General features: G+C 38.4%; 3 protein-coding genes and 1 long non-coding RNA gene across 5 annotated transcripts; 2 read left to right on the plus strand and 2 right to left on the minus strand.

Moving 5' to 3' along the window:
• The first annotated feature begins 46 nt into the window (after window positions 1-46).
• Window positions 47-954, plus strand: LOC18026663 (transcription repressor OFP17). The gene is given in 2 exon segments (XM_006410040.2): window positions 47-461; window positions 573-954. Coding segments are annotated over 2 exon segments (756 nt in total). The 3' UTR covers window positions 914-954.
• Window positions 785-2,484, minus strand: LOC18026664 (protein GRAVITROPIC IN THE LIGHT 1). Its single transcript, XM_006410041.2, has 2 exons — window positions 1,190-2,484; window positions 785-895 (listed from the first exon to the last, which is right to left on the minus strand). The coding sequence occupies exon 1, from the start codon at window positions 2,482-2,484 to the stop codon at window positions 1,231-1,233; it is 1,254 nt and encodes a 417-aa protein (XP_006410104.1). The 3' UTR covers window positions 785-895; window positions 1,190-1,230.
• Window positions 2,485-10,397: 7,913 nt separating this feature from the next.
• LOC112081639 lies at window positions 10,398-10,882 on the plus strand. The gene is made up of 3 exons (XR_002896571.1): window positions 10,398-10,478; window positions 10,587-10,666; window positions 10,807-10,882. It is a non-coding gene; the product is annotated as an uncharacterized LOC112081639 (long non-coding RNA).
• A 2,225-nt stretch (window positions 10,883-13,107) lies between these two features.
• Window positions 13,108-14,799, minus strand: LOC18026665. Of its 2 annotated transcripts, none has more exons than XM_024148023.1 (5): window positions 14,725-14,756; window positions 14,230-14,303; window positions 13,808-14,017; window positions 13,566-13,714; window positions 13,108-13,451 (listed from the first exon to the last, which is right to left on the minus strand). In XM_024148023.1, the coding sequence occupies exons 3-5, from the start codon at window positions 13,986-13,988 to the stop codon at window positions 13,182-13,184; spliced, it is 600 nt and encodes a 199-aa protein (XP_024003791.1). In that variant the 5' UTR covers window positions 13,989-14,017; window positions 14,230-14,303; window positions 14,725-14,756; the 3' UTR covers window positions 13,108-13,181. The 2 variants fall into 2 exon arrangements, with proteins under 2 accessions (XP_024003791.1, XP_006410105.1); XM_006410042.2 differs by having other exon boundaries at window positions 13,109-13,451; window positions 14,230-14,371; window positions 14,600-14,799.
• Between the last annotated feature and the right edge of the window lie 819 nt (window positions 14,800-15,618).

A 15,618-nucleotide genomic window follows, 5' to 3' on the forward strand; every position in this document is an offset into this window, starting at 1 on the left:
AAACACATAATAAAACCATTTTATTCTCCACCGTTTTAAAAACTTCATGGGACTCCACCATCATGACTCTCACACCCAAAGACGTGAACCCCACGCAACACAAGCCAATCCTCTCTAAGCTTATACACACCAAAACAAAACAAAATGCCAAAAAGCGAAAAAGGATCATCACAAATTAAGATTCAAGACAATGAGAGTGAAAGCAACTTTGATTAACTTCAAATCAAAGCTTTCCAAATCATGCAACAGATTTGTCTCTCTCTTCCGCTTCAGAGTTAAAAGACCTATCTTTATTAGACCTCTTCGTCGTGCTCATCATGGCAATGTCAAACCTAAACATCATCATCATCATCATCCCAAGAAGCCACTCTGTTCTTCTTCCTCTTTGTTGTCTTGTCTCTGTTTTCTCAGCACAAACAAAGACCAGAAGATGAGCCCCACCAAAACCAGAAGTTCCTCTTGTAAGACAATTGTTTTTCTACTATTATCAGTTCAATTCGAATAAAAAAGGTTCTATTGCGAGTTTAAGATGGAATTATATAAGTTTTTTTCTTCTCTCTTTATTCCTCCAGTTAGTGTGAAGGATGATGATTTTTCGAAGTTTATGCATTCGCCTCTTACGCCAGCAGCAGCCAAGAAACTGTTCAATTCACCAACCACCACGCCTGTTTATGCAGCACGGGCCAAGAAATCGCTGAGCTCAAGAGATACGTTCGAAGACAATGCCGTGGAAGATGCTTGCAGAAGCTTTGAAAACTTTCTGATTCATCTGATTGTTGAAGGGAAAATGGATGACTTAATGGACATAGAGGAGCTTCTCTTTTGTTGGAAGAATCTTAAGAGCCCTGTCTTCATTGAACTTGTCTCCAGATTCTATGGAGAACTCTGCAGAGACCTGTTTTCAGGTGAATGAACAGATCCATAAATGATCCAAACAAAATTGTTTTTATCTTTCTTTCTCAACAAACAAAACAAAAAAAAACTATTTGCGGTTTTGGCAATCATTGAACACACCATCTTCAATGTGAAGCTATAGAGATTGTGTGTTTTCGCGTTTCACATAACGAAGAAACTTGGATTTATTAACTATAGACCAAAACTTGAATGTGGATAAAGATACAAAGCAACATCCTTGGAGAAAAATTATTTTACTTGCCTATCTAACTTGCAAAAAAGTAGCCATCTTTACCTGACACTTTCGAAATAACTGAATCTGCAGAGCGGTTCTTTTTACCCTTTTGTTTTCGAAAGATAAACATGAGATTTAATCACTGAATCTCCGATTTTAAACCCCGGCATTGTGATGAACTCAACGCTTAAATCACCTTCTCCATCTTCTTTTTCATCACCCACTACAGATTCCATGTAGACACCTGAGAATCTAGCTCCTCTTCTAACCACAAAAATCTGAGCTTTTTGATCCAAGGAAGCTGCAAACGATCCAAGAATCCATACCCATATCGCCATTTTCGCAAAGATTCGATAAAACATCGTTCTTGGATGCTTACCAAGCAAAACAAGACCCCTCATATCCAAATTTCCAAAGAACGAAGCCTCCATCGACGGATGAACAACTAAAAGATACTTCTGACCGCAGAATCTGGAAAACGCAGAATCTGGAAACGCTGTTAACGCGTCCAAAGGATCCTCGAAACTCATTAGTTCAGTCACATCACACGGATTAAGCTTTAAACCGTGAAACATTCTCCGAACAATGTACGACTCAAAAGCAAACTTCTTATCTGAGTTTTTAGCATATGTTACATTTCCCACAATAGATTCCACTGCCTTGTCCAAATTCCAATCTGTAGCTTTCATCAGAGTGATTAATGGCTTCGCAAAGTCGTGAATGGACTTGGAAGCAGTTCGAAACGCGAATTCAAACGAAGAAACAGTCACAATCCTCTCTTCGAGTTTACTATTCTCTGCAACCAAACAGTCTAGTTTCTCCTTTAGAGCGTGAATCTCACTATCCTTTGCTTTCACCTGTGCCTTGAGTTTCTCCAAATGCTTCTCGCTCACTTCGATTTCATCTCTCAATCGATCCAAACAAGAAGCAGCATCAAGCTCGGTCTTCGAGCGAAGCTGCTTCGTTTTGAGGTAGAGACGCTTGATTTTGCGTAAGGCCTCGAGCTGAGACACGACTAGGTTGTCTGCTTCTATGATCTTGTCTGGATCATAAGGCAAATGAGCTCGTTGAAACTCGAGATACGCGAGTTTAAGCACTGAAACTATGCCAAACAGCTTCAATATATCATCGTCGTCATCATCTGGAGATTCAGGACGAAAATTTCGAATCTTTCTCGAGGGTTTGTGATTGATTTCGCGGATTTCAGTTTCGTTGGCTTCATTACAAGTTTCGTTCGAATTCGGCTTCTGGTCAGGGAAAACACCAATGGATCTGAATTTGCAGACTTTAGCGAATCTGGAGATGATTTCCGATAGATTCGAGGGAGTCGATGATTTAACGGTGGCATTCTCCATGAATCGAAATAGAAACCCTAATCCAGAAGCAAGGAACAGGAAACAACTTTGTTACAGAAACGAGACTAGGGTTTTACAAATGATTCGTATTCGATTCAGATAAAAACCTTCCAAAAATTTTAAACAAAAAGTGTTGTTTATGAATTTTTGTTTTTTTTTTTTCAATTAGAGAAGACGACAAATCCAATTTGAAAGTTTTTTAAAATTGTTTTTTAGCAGTTTAAGTCATGGCAGGAGACTAAAGATGCAGAGGAATAGTTAGAGAGACCAAATACAAGCAAGACTAAAGACAACACAAAACAACTAAAAAAAAACAGAGAACCGTAGATTGTCCAAACTGTAAACCAATGAAGTATTCAGTCATTGGTTTTACTGTTCAAATTGTTTTTTTTTTTTTGCTGAAACTGTTCAAATTGTTCAAACTTCAAAGTGTAAAAGCTAAGAATAACCCAGGAGAAGAACAGAACATAAAGAATTTCTCCTTTTTTTTTTTATGTAAATGATGATGAACAACAAGTAAACAACAACAATAAGAAAGCTCATTTCAACGATAGAGACAGGCAATAACAAAAGAATGAAAAAACAGAATCACCTGTTTGTTTTTGTACACTAGTAGCAGCCAAAGTAAAGTTAAGCACGAGGAAGGCCAAAGTTCGAGCCTTTTGTGCTTATTTCTCTCTGTCTCTCTCTCTGCCTCACATAAAATGCTTGTTGCTTAACATTGGAATGAGGTTTATTATATTCTTCTTTTTTAGATCTTGCTCCTCATTAAGAAGACGACACAAACAAGGTTTTTTTAAAAAAGAAAATACTTACTACTATATAACCTCGTTAATGGTGATGATTCTGGGATTCCTAAACCATAAATCGACTAGAATTAGCGTTTAGTTCCCCTTTTTTTGTTTTTTGTTTTCTTTTTATTTCCCAAAATCGAAAACAGAGCGTGTTTGGAACTGAGAAGCTTTAATCTTCACCAATCCTCTAAAAAAAAATAATTGATTTTATTTTGTTTTGAATAAATCATGGGAATCCAAGAGAAAACCCTCAGGATTCAGGAATCTCCACAGGCATCGTCGCGGAGAAACAAAACCCTCAGGATTCAGAAGTATGGGTTTACAAATCTTCCTACTTCCTTCACTTGGGTTCTTATCATCCCTCATGTATAGCTTATCAGCCATCACCACACAACCATACGACCACATGCTCCACATGGAACGTAGCTCAATGTCTATCTTTATAATCTCAGGCTCCCACGTTTGTGATTTTGTATTAAACACCACCATCACATTCTTCCATCTATTGTAATCGCGATATCCAATTACGTAGATTCTCCCGTCGATGCTGCCAGCGATCCTAAAAGACATGGGCACAGGCATGCTTGGGAGGGTTTGCACCATGTGAGATCTGCAGTCGATGCTTGACGTCATATTCTTCTGGTCCCCACCAAACATATAAATCCTCGGACCCACAGCGACAAAACTTACACCATAACACATAGCGGGAAGCGAAGGGATAAGGACCAAGCAACGATTGCCGTTGGTTTTCGGGCGGAGGATATACAAATGGAAATCCTTGGTTTCGTTGTTAAAGATTACAGCATAGAGACAGTGTTCGGTGCAGCCTAACAAGGATCATCTCGCTTATAGTTCAGGGGATACAACGAGTGATCGGAAGTGCTTTGAAACGAGGGAGTGTTAATTGGTAAGAAGCACAAACCGTGCCCTTCTCTGTGTGTTGCATTATCATTATATAATTTACAAGGGAATCAAGCTAATCAATCAGAGTAAATACAAGAATATACGGTGCACTAATTTTGGTATTGAGTTTCCTATTCTATCACTCCCCTGCAGTCTTAACGTGGGATGGCTGAACGTTTAGACTAGATCGAAAGCTGGTGAAGAGTGAAGATGGAAGCCCCTTGGTAAAAATATCTGCGTATTGGTGAGCCGAGGGAACGTGGAGCACTCGTACACTGCCAAGGGCAACACGTTCTCAGACGAAATGGATGTCAATCTCCACGTGTTTAGTGCGTTGGTGTTGGACTGGGTTTGTTGAAAGGTAGACGGCGCTGACGTTGTCACAATACACGATAGTTGCAGTGGTGATAGGACAAAGAAGTTCAAGAAGGAGATTACGAAGCCAAGTTGTTTCGGCTACAGCATTGGCAACTCCACGGTATTCAGCCTCCGCACTTGAATGAGATACTGTTGGTTGGCGTTTTGACGACCAAGAGACGAGGTTGTCGCCAAGGAAGACGCAGTACCCAGAGGTTGATCGGCGTGTGGTGGTAAAACCTGCCAAGTCAGCATCGGTGTAAGCCGTGATCTTAGAGATGGTGGTTGGTTTCAGTTGAAGTCCGTGAGTGATGATGCCTTTGATGTAGCGGATTATACGTTTGAGAGCATTAAGATGTGGCTCACGGGGATCATGCATGTGAAGACAAACCTGCTGAACGGAATATGCTATATCTGGACGCGTGAAAGTGAGGTATTGGAGAGCACCAGCAAGGCTGCGATAGAGAGTAGGGTCAGCAACAGGTGGTCCAGCATCAACCGCAAGTTTTGACGATGTATCAACCGGGGTGGAGCAAGGGTTGCATCCCGACATGCCTGCACGGTGGATGATGTCGGCTGCGTAGTTTTGTTGGCTTAAGAACATCCCGTTTTGATCCCTGTTAATAGCAATACCAAGAAAATAGTGAAGATCGCCAAGGTCAGTCATAGAAAATTCAGAGTTTAGAGATGTTATGATCGACCGTAGGAGAGAAGGTGAAGATGCCGTGAGTCCAATGTCGTCTACGTAGAGGAGTAGATAGGCTAAGTCTTTCCTGCGCTTAGAACAAATAATGATGCATCACATTTGCTTTGTTTAAACCCGATCTTGGTGGCGAAGTTGGCGAAACGTTGATACCAAGCACGATGGGCTTGTTTAAGGCCGTAGAGAGATTTTTTGAGTACAGACATGCATAGGCCGAGTTGGATCAACGAATCCTGGTGGCTGATGCATATACATTCATCGAGATCGCTGTATAAGAATGCATTTTTGACGTCGAGTTGTCGCACAGGCCATTGAAGTGAGACGGCAATGTGAAGGACAGTGCAGATCGTCGCAGGCTTGACGACAGGGCTGAAAGTCTCATCGCAATCTATTCCAATTTGTTGTGTTTTGCCATTTGCGACAAGACGGGCTTTGTATCGAGAAAGACGACTACCTGCATCAAACTTATGTCTAAAAAGCCACATGGAGCGCACAATGTTAGTGTGTAAGGGTCTTGGGACAATTATAAACGTGCCACTCGTAATGAGAGCATCATATTCTACATGCATTGCATTGTTCCAATACTTATCTTTTAAAGCTTGGACATGAAATATAGGGAGAGGAGAGATCGTATCTGTATGAAGTGAGAAAATCTGCTTCTTTTTAGTAATTCCACTATGGCTCCGTGTTTGTATCCCATGAGAAGGCGGAAGAGGAGGTGGAGCTTGCGTTGTTACAACAACTGGAGGAACCATCGGCGGTGCTGGTGGAGCTGGTGGTGCTGGTGGAGCTGGCGGTGGTAGTGGAGCTAGTGGAGCTGGCAGAGTAAGCAGAGCCGGCGGAGCTGACGGTGCTTGTTGGGGAGGCAAAGTCACGGAAGGAAGAGAGTGGAGAAGAGGATAATAAGAGTGTTGAGTAGTCGGTGGCGTTGGATATGTTTCAGAAGCAGAGTGTTGAAAAGGGAAAGAGTTTTCATCAAAAACTACATGACGAGATAAGATTTATGCGTTTTGTTTCAAGGTCTAAGCATCGATAGCCACGATGGTTGGAGGGATAGCCCAGAAAAACGCATTTAGAGGAGCGAGGAGCAAGTTTATGAATAGAAGTTGGAAGAAGATTTGGATAACAAAGGCAGCCAAAAATTCGAAGGTGATCATAAGAGACGGCTTTTTGAAAGAGACGAGTAAAAGGGATTTCATTGTTGATAGAGGAAGAGGGAAGAATGTTGAACAGGTGAGCTGCCATATGGAGCGCTTCGGCCCAATAGGAAGGAGGCACATGAGCTTGGAGAAGGAGAACACGAATGAGATTGTTGAGAGTTCGAAGAGTGCGTTCAGCACGGCCATTTTGCTGTGAGGTATGGGGGCATGAGAAGCGAGATTGGATGCCATTGGAAGAGAGAAAATTTTGAAATTCACGACTGGTGTATTCATCACCATTGTCACAATGAAAAGCTTTAATTGTTTTGTTAAATTGAGTTTGAACATAACAAAAAAAATGCCGAAATTTTGTGAAAACTTCACTCTTTTGACGTAAAGAATAAACCCAAAGAAAACGACTATATTGATCAAAAAAAATAACATAATATCGTATTCCACTGACACTTGGAATTGGAGATGTCCAAATATCAGAGTGTACAATATCAAAAACAGAGAAAACTTGCGATGAAGAAGATAAAAACGGTTGCCGAATATGTTTTCCTAACTGACACGGGTGACACAAGGGAGTCGTATCCAGTTTTGAACATTTAAGAAATCCAGAAGACACTAAAAAATGAAGCGTCGAGTTCCCGGGATGACCGAGTCGTCTATGCCAAACTGAAGCAGAAGAAGATGTTGAAACAAAAGCTTGAGGGAAATGAGATGTGGTTGGAGTGACAGAGTAGAGAGGGCCATCACTGTCACATCGGAGTAGAGGAGCTCGAGTTTGAAGGTCCTTAATAAGAAAACCGAAAGGGTCAAATTCAACAGAACAAAAATTATCTTTAGTAAATTGACGAACAGAAACGAGATTTTTTAAAATGCCAGGACAAAGTAAAACGTTTTGGAGATAAAGAGGCCGAGAAGAGGTCGAGATTGTGGATTTTCCCATTGCTGTTGCAGGTAAACTAGATCCATTTCCCACTGTGACAAAGGGAAGAGAAAAGACAGAGGATGAAGGAGAAGATGAAGATATAGAAATCATACCTGGTTGTGACGTCAAGTGTGCAGTGGCACCAGTATCCATGTACCAACCAGAATCTGCCGGGTCTTGAAGCGTCATTGTGTTGAATGCACTGGCGAGAGCAGTTGGGATGAATTCCTGAGTCACTGCTCCTTGAGTCTGAGGTTGGAATGTCTGAGTGAAGTAGGCAGAACCACGTTGATTTTGTGGCATCGGACCGAGAATTCCAGAATTTGCAGGGGCAAGTTGAGGTTGAAACTGTCGGTTCTGTTGAGTCCAAAGTGGTTGCTGCTGTTGCGGCCAAATGAGTTGCTGCTGTTGCGGCCAGAACCATGGTGGCGTAGAGGATTGGGGATGATTCCAATTCTGATTGTAGTTGTTGCGTCTGCGACCGCGACCCCTGTTTCCTTTATTGTTGCGATTGCCTTTGTAGTTGTTGTTGTATCCTCGTTGATTGGAGTAATCTTGAGGCTGAGAATTTTGTTGGGGAGTTGTAGCAAGCTGGAGCTGAGCCGATGAAGCGTTTTCGTCGTTGTTTGAGGTAATTTGGCGTTTGGTGTTGAGGCGATCTTCTTCATCTTTGAGCATTGATCTCGCATCGCTAAACGTACATGGTGGTGTCCGATGTTTGATAACATTAACGATGTTATCAAATTTGCTGTTGTGCCCATTTAGGAGGTGCATGACAAGAACACGATCTGTAACCGGAGAGTTGACGTTGGCAAGCATATCGGAGATCGACTTGAGTTTTTGGCAGTAATCATGAACCGAGAGATCTCCAATAGTTAAATTGCGGAGTTGATTTTCAAGTTGAATTGCTCGAGTTTCTTTGTTGTCGCGGAAGAGATTTTCGAGCATGGTCCATAGTTCGTGAGCAGAACACTGGCTTTTAAGAACAGAGTTGAGGATAGATTCCGAGATCGTACCATAGATCCACATTTTGACGGTGTTGTCAAGTTGTTTCCAGGCCGTGTCTTCTGGTCCTGTAGGGAGAGAGGAGCCATCTAAATGGCCTGTGACGGAGAAGCTGAAGCAGTGGGTTTCAAAGAGGATGCGCCACTGGTCATAATTCATCTTACTCATGTCGAGAATGATTGGGATATGAGCGCGGATCTGAGTGAGACTTGCGGCGGTTGGTGTTGCGGTGGTGGGTGTTGCAGCGGCCGCAATTGGAGGTGAGTTTGATGACGATGATGAATTGCAGAGAAAATGCAGAGTAAAAGTGCAGAGAAAGAGAAGAGTAAATGTATATCAGAGGCAGAGAAGAGAAACAAGAGAGAGAGAGATGAAGGAGAAGCAATAGAAGAAGAACGAAGAGATAGAAAAGAAGGATCTTTTAGAGAGCGGCGGCTGGAAGAAAAAGATTTAGGTTAGAGGCAAAGCTCTGATACCATGTTAATTGGTAAGAAGCACAAACCGTGCCCGTCTCTGTGTGTTGCATTATCATTATATAATGTACAAGGGAATCAAGTTAATCAATCAGAGTAAATACAAGAATATACGGTGCACTTATTTCGGTATTGAGTTTCCTATTCTATCAGGGAGAGTTTTGGATAGTCACATCTGGGTACACGCGCTAAGATATCAATGATAACATCTTCCGGAAGTGACATAATCAGGGACGACAATGGCGTCTTCTTTGCACTAATTTTATAAAACATGTGTAGAATTTGGCGAGGAAAGTGCAAAACCCTAATAGTAGGCTCAACCGGTTTAAGAGAGCGAATCCCTAATTCCGAGACAGAGAGCGAATCCCTAATTCCGATAAGATTCCTTTAAATTTAGAACATGCATGCAATAGTTAGTCAGGATGATGCCAAGGCACGACCGGTTTAAGAGAAGATTAGAGAAGAAGTTTGGGTTGGTGACGACGAGAAAAAATTCGAGCTCGAGAGATGATAACGAGAACGCGACCTTTTGTTTTTGTTTTTCTTCTGTTATATATAGACTACCTTTTTCCCTTTCTTTTTCTAATCGAGTTCCTTTTCCTTTTATCTATAGGAGAATTATATTTTGTAATTAATTATTCTATTTTACTAATGGAAAAAAAAACAGGCAAGTTCAGGAAGCATATCTCAAAATTACGGAGAGCGTTGGATGTGACAAATATTTAGGATTTCTTGAAGATTTATCCAAAATTTAAAACAGAAATGTTCTTGTATATAGTGAATGAAAATTTGCGAGAGAACAAGAGGTTGGCTCACTAATTAAATTGTAGCTATTTTTTCTTACGAATCAAAAGGAATGTACATGATCTCCCCCTAGGTCTATAATTACAGTCTGCAAATAAGCCGTTTGGTTCTTTATTTCATGATGATCCCAAAATTTGTTGCTACTATATTCACTAAGGCTTTTGATAGGGTTCAGTTTAATCGTTTTTTGTATCTTCATACTCCTACTTTAATGGTAATACTAGATTTTGACCTGCCCTATACGCAGGATTAGAATTAACTTTTAATTGTTAGAGCAGCTCCGATGGTAATATTAGGAGGGGTTCTAAATATATTTTTGATTTAAAAAAAATGTTTAAATGGTTTAATATGCTTGAGACTTATTTTAGAAATTGAAAAGCCTGCAAAATGATTGGTGGCGTGTTTTTATTTTTTATTTTTGTTTTTTTAATCAAAGCTTCTGATTGATGTAGAGTCTTTCAAATGAAAATATTGTTTGAGAATATTTTCTATCTTCTTTCTTCGACTTCGGTGGTATCGAAGTATCCAGCAACTCCGGCGTTCGATCTTGGCGAGTCGATGGCGGCAGCGACACAATCTCCTTCTCCTCCGGAGTTCTGCTTAGACTCCGGTAGATTCTTCTCATCGGAAACGATGGTCGCGGAGCTTCCTCCCATAGAAACGAGATCGATCCAAAGCTAAATTCACAGGCGGCGTCTCAGATGCTCTGTTCTCATCCCACTTGAGTCCTGTAAATCCCTTGTTCGGATGACACATCTAAGTTTGTAATTCAGACATCTATGTTTTTTTATAGAGGAACTGGGTGAGTTTGGAGCTGAGATCAAGCTTTCTCTCTTCCAGCTTGGGCTCAGTCCACAAATAATAGCATCCATAATTATGCAGGTTAAGATCTTCCCTTTGATGTAATGTGTTTTCTTGAATTTGTGGATTCTTAATGTATTAAGATTATGATTGATGATATCAAGAGATCATGAAAAGGTGTTGTGCCAGGTGCTTTGTCACGTTCTTCCATCCTTGGTGAAGCTGCGAAAGGAAGGCTTAGATGGTCACGAGAAGATCAAGAGTTACATGTGTGTTTAGTTTTTTTCCTCTTAAGCCGTAAGATGAATTCTTAACATGCAATTAATTTGTTTGTTGTAGCTCTTGTGACTTTTGTGCTTCAATAAACAACGTAACTAAATCGTTTGTTTTTTACCTCTATCTTTTTTAGATGGTGGCTATCGTTTCTCTTTGCTATAGTGGAAGCTGTAGTGGTGGCTTGCACTTCTCTCCAATATTCAGTTTTTGCAGCCACCTCTCAGTAAGTTATAGGATTACTCACGTTCAGAGTAAGATATAATATTGCTTATAAATTCCATTCATTTCATCATCAGTATTTTGTAGAAAAGATTGTTGTATATTGAAAATTGTTACCATTGATATGATTGTGGATCTCTTTCTTCTTGTTCTGTTTTTAATATGGTGGTGATATCTTCATATCATCTAAACTTGTAATTTATTGTCTTGCAGGACACCAATGAGGCATGGACAAAGGCTACTGTCATCGGCTTTTTGAAGTTACAGGCCACCGTTTTTGTGTTTGTGCTTTGGGTTTCATTTGATAACAATTGAGTCTTCATGGCATCGGTGCATTCATGTGGATTTCATTTGTTGTGTTATGGGTTTCATTTTTGAGTTTGTGTTTTGGTGGTGATAGTTTTGTGGCAAGGTTTTTAATTTGTATTAATTAAATGTTTGTATTTGAAAAAAAAATTATAATTAAATTTTTAAAAAAAAACTTCTTCTAAGATTCTACCATTGGACAATAAAACAATGAAAAAATTTATAAGAGGCTCTAGTTCACTAAAGTGATAAAAAAATTATTAAAAAATAAATTAGATCTTCTCATTAGAGACCATTGTTGGAGGTGGTCTTAGCTCTAATGTGTTTTTAAATGTGATGTATACTTAGTTACAAAAGACTAATGATATAAATATTGAAATATATAACTAAATAATTTTTGAAATATGATAGTATTCTAATTATTGTTTACTGTATCGAATTTATTATAACTGTCCGATTAGTTTTCTAAGTATTTTATTAAATTATACATGTTTAAAAGATTGTTGATTGTTTGTTGTATTTTTCTTTAAAACCAAGCTCAACTAATGGTTTAGCCTTTTACTCATATGGTGATTATACATTAAAATCGTTCAAAATCTCAACACAACTAAACTAAAACCTAACCTAAAGATTCTTAACACAAGTATTTATAAGTCTTCAAGACGTTTGTCGTCACTTAAGACTTCTCGCAAGACAAAAATCAATTGAACTTGAAATTGGGCTTTTGGGGTTGGACACCCATTCTCTGCGGTCAAGAGGTCTGCGACCATGGGGGAACATGTGTTGGCGGGAGTCTAGAAGGCTTGCCGACTGCTTGATGGGACTTTATGATATTCACATAACTTTTGATTGAACTGTTGGCTTGTCCTCATGTTAAGTGTGCTGGAAAGCTAGCTAATCCATCTACTGTATAAGATATCCAAATTAGAGCTGTATCAGACGGTCAGAAAGTCTTCATTTGAGGGTAAAAATCCGACGGTTTGACTCTGAGCCAAAAATATGGTCTTTTATCCAATTTGCAAAGCTTTTGTTTAAATTTCCTGAAAAGAGACTTATACCATAAATACTAAAAAACTATAATAAAAATACTTAAAGGAAATAAAAAATATTTAAAAAACATTCAAAAATGATCCATAAAAGTGGTCAACATACGATTATGATTCACCATTCCATAGCAGTTTCTAAACCATGGAACATTTATACCCTAAACTTTTTCATTTTTTCTCTTTTCTACCTAACAAACTCACCAAAAACATGTCTGAGTAGATTTTACCCAATATTTCAAGAGTTCTCAGCCCGCTTTCCTTTCTCTGTTTTAATAAAATCTCACAAATTAAATATAATTGGTTGCATTTAATTCTTTAGCAAAATAATTTTATAAGTGTGGGTGAAAAACCTAGTATATAAGAGGGCAAGAAATAAAAGTTGTCGCTCGCATCCAACATGGATAAAAAAAATTTGAAAAATTTATGTCCGATCCAAATAAACAGGGTTTTAAGTTTTTTTTAAGTTCTATTATAAAATTTATTTTAATATATTAAGTTGATAAAATATTATCGTGTATGGACGCGCAGATAATCTAATGTAATAATTTACTAAAAACTTTTAAATTATTGAGTTAAATATTTTTAAATTATACTCCATCCGTTTCACAAAGAGTATCATTCGACATTTTCACACTTATTAAGAAAACTATTAAAAATACTAATTTGTTCTTTATTAATGTATTAAATAACTTTTTTTCTTTAGTTAATACATTAAATCAATAAGGTCAAAACTGAAATATTGTTTAAAATTCTGTATTGAAAATATAAAACGACACTCTTTGTGAAACAAAAATAAAACTTTAAAACGACATTCTTTGTGAAACGAAGGGAGTAATTAAATAAACAAAAATGAAAATTAAATAATAGTCAATTAGCGACTTCATAAGACAGTAGTATAACACGCCTCATTCGAATGTCTACAAATTAATAATCAAATCTATGGCCACCTAGCGCCTAAACGTCGCCTAAGCGGTCGCCTGTACCGCTTTTTAGAGTGCTGTTTTTTACGCTTTTTCAAACAACGATTGTATATAATAATGGTAAAAGTAGCGAGAGATTCTAATAGCATGATCAAGTTAAAGCATTGCCTCGTTTGAAATTTTGGCATGGAGAAATAGCTTGGCTCCGGTTGGTCATTGTCCACCATGGGCTCCATACCATCCATGTCATAGCAGAGATCCTGACTTGCGAAAACTTTTACAACAATCTACACATAATGTAACAAGAAATATAAATGGTAATGGTAATTTATTATCAAACAAAAAATATATAAACGGTAATTGACAATTCATAATGATGCAAAAGGATGATGATCAATCACCTCATCAAAATTCAGAGGATCACAAGTCGACACAGCCTTGACAGTGGATATTCCAGGGCTCTTTGCCTGGATAACCCCATAGGATGACACAGCCACAACCGTCACGTCTGAGCTAAGCCACTTGTAGTCACCGGATGCGTTTGCACAACCTATATGGAACATCAGTTGATTAACATCTCATATCCTAATCGTGGTAATTTTTATCAAACAAAGGAACAAAAAAGGATGATTCATATACGTGCCTCCGGTCACAGTTAGCTTAATCTTGTGAGAAACATGAGGGGCCAACTGGAGTAAAATCCTAGGTTTCCTGTTCAATGGGAATCGGACTACCTCCTCTGGATTCTTAGGGGAAGCCAATTTAGAAGCTCCTCCTCCAAAAACAAAAAAGCAAAATGCCAAAAGAACACAAGCCGCCCTCATTCGAAACCCAAAGATACGCTTGATGTTCACTGTCACATATTGCCAGAAAGTCGTGGGAAAAAATATATATAATATGAATTCGAGCAGATATCTATTGACGTGATTCGTTTAAGACTATGAATTACTGAAAACGTATCTAAGGCATAGATCCATTCCTAAATCAGCAAAATTCTAACCGAGGAAGGATCGATATGGTGTCCAAGAAGATCAAATGAATAAGAGAAACGGAGAGACATTGTACCTCTTTATCAGAGAAACCAATTCGTTGCTTGCCTCAGATCTTCTGGTTTTCGAGATGGGTGATTTACCACTAACCTTAAGCGGCTCTCTTCATCATCGTGACTTTGTTCTGCTCGGATCAACAATCATTGGCTCTCGATAATCTGGTAGTATTAGTTGGTTTACAATCAATTTTTTCCATGGTTTGATTTAACTTTCTCCATGATATATAATATGAATTCGAGCGGATATCTATTGACGTGATTCGTTTAAGACTATGAATTACTGAAAACGTATCTAAGGCATAGATCCATTCCTAAATCAGCAAAATTGTAACCAAGGAAGGATCGAGGAAGATCAAATGAAATAAGAGAAACGGAGAGACATTGTACCTCTTTATCCAAAGATTTTCGGAAGAAGGAGAGAGAGAGATTTTGGGTCTCAGAGAAACCAATTCGTTGCTTGCCTCAGATCTTCTGGTTTTCTAGATGGGTGATTTACCACTATCACCACTAACCTTAAGCGGCTCTCTTCATCATCGTGACTTTGGCTTTGATTGGTAACAGTTTTGCGGAATCCATAATTGTGGAATGGGAAAAAACGAGTGCGTGGCTGAAAAGTCATGGGTCTAATAATTAATTTTTTTTTGAATTATTTTTATTAACTTAAACCCTGGAAATTATATCTTTTTCCTTATATGTCTTCATAATCACGAAAATACAATTTCATTCTAAAAAAACACAATTTCTTTTAATTCTTTAATTATCATTTTTTTTCTCTACTCATCTTCATCATCGTCGTTTCGACGATAGATTCTAAAAATCACCAAAATCATATCTTCATCATCCAAACTTTGTCTCTTCATTCTCTGTAATCAGTTTCTTATCTTTATCTCCTCTTCCAACCACAATTGTTGAAGCTTCAAACCTCAATTAGGTTTTTATTTAGAGATTTATGGATTTCACAATTTAGGGATTGAATTTGCCAAAATTGCTTGTTCGGTATGCAAATCGGGTTGGTTACCCATGATTAGGTCTTTGCATGGATAATTTATCGAATATAGTTGTTGAATCGTAGTGATTCTAGGTAGATTAGAATTAAAATCTGAGTTCATCACCAAATCTGCAGAGAAGAACAACTGGTACGAATGATACAACTAAGAGATAAGAGGACAACTAGTACAATTGGTACAACTATGAGATAGAAGACAACTGGTACAAATAAGTATAACTAAGACAACTTAAATAATTGCTGACTAAAAATTCTTTTATTATAATTGCAAATCGGGTTGGTAACCCAGTTTTATGTGACGATTAGGAATTTGCATGAATAATTTGTTAAATATAATCGTTGAATTGTAGGGATTCTTAGGTAAATTATAATTATACCTGAGTTCATCACCAAATCTGGA

This window comes from Eutrema salsugineum, unplaced genomic scaffold (genome assembly GCF_000478725.1).
Source record: "Eutrema salsugineum unplaced genomic scaffold, Eutsalg1_0 scaffold_10, whole genome shotgun sequence".
In the NCBI taxonomy this organism is placed as follows: domain Eukaryota; kingdom Viridiplantae; phylum Streptophyta; class Magnoliopsida; order Brassicales; family Brassicaceae; genus Eutrema; species Eutrema salsugineum.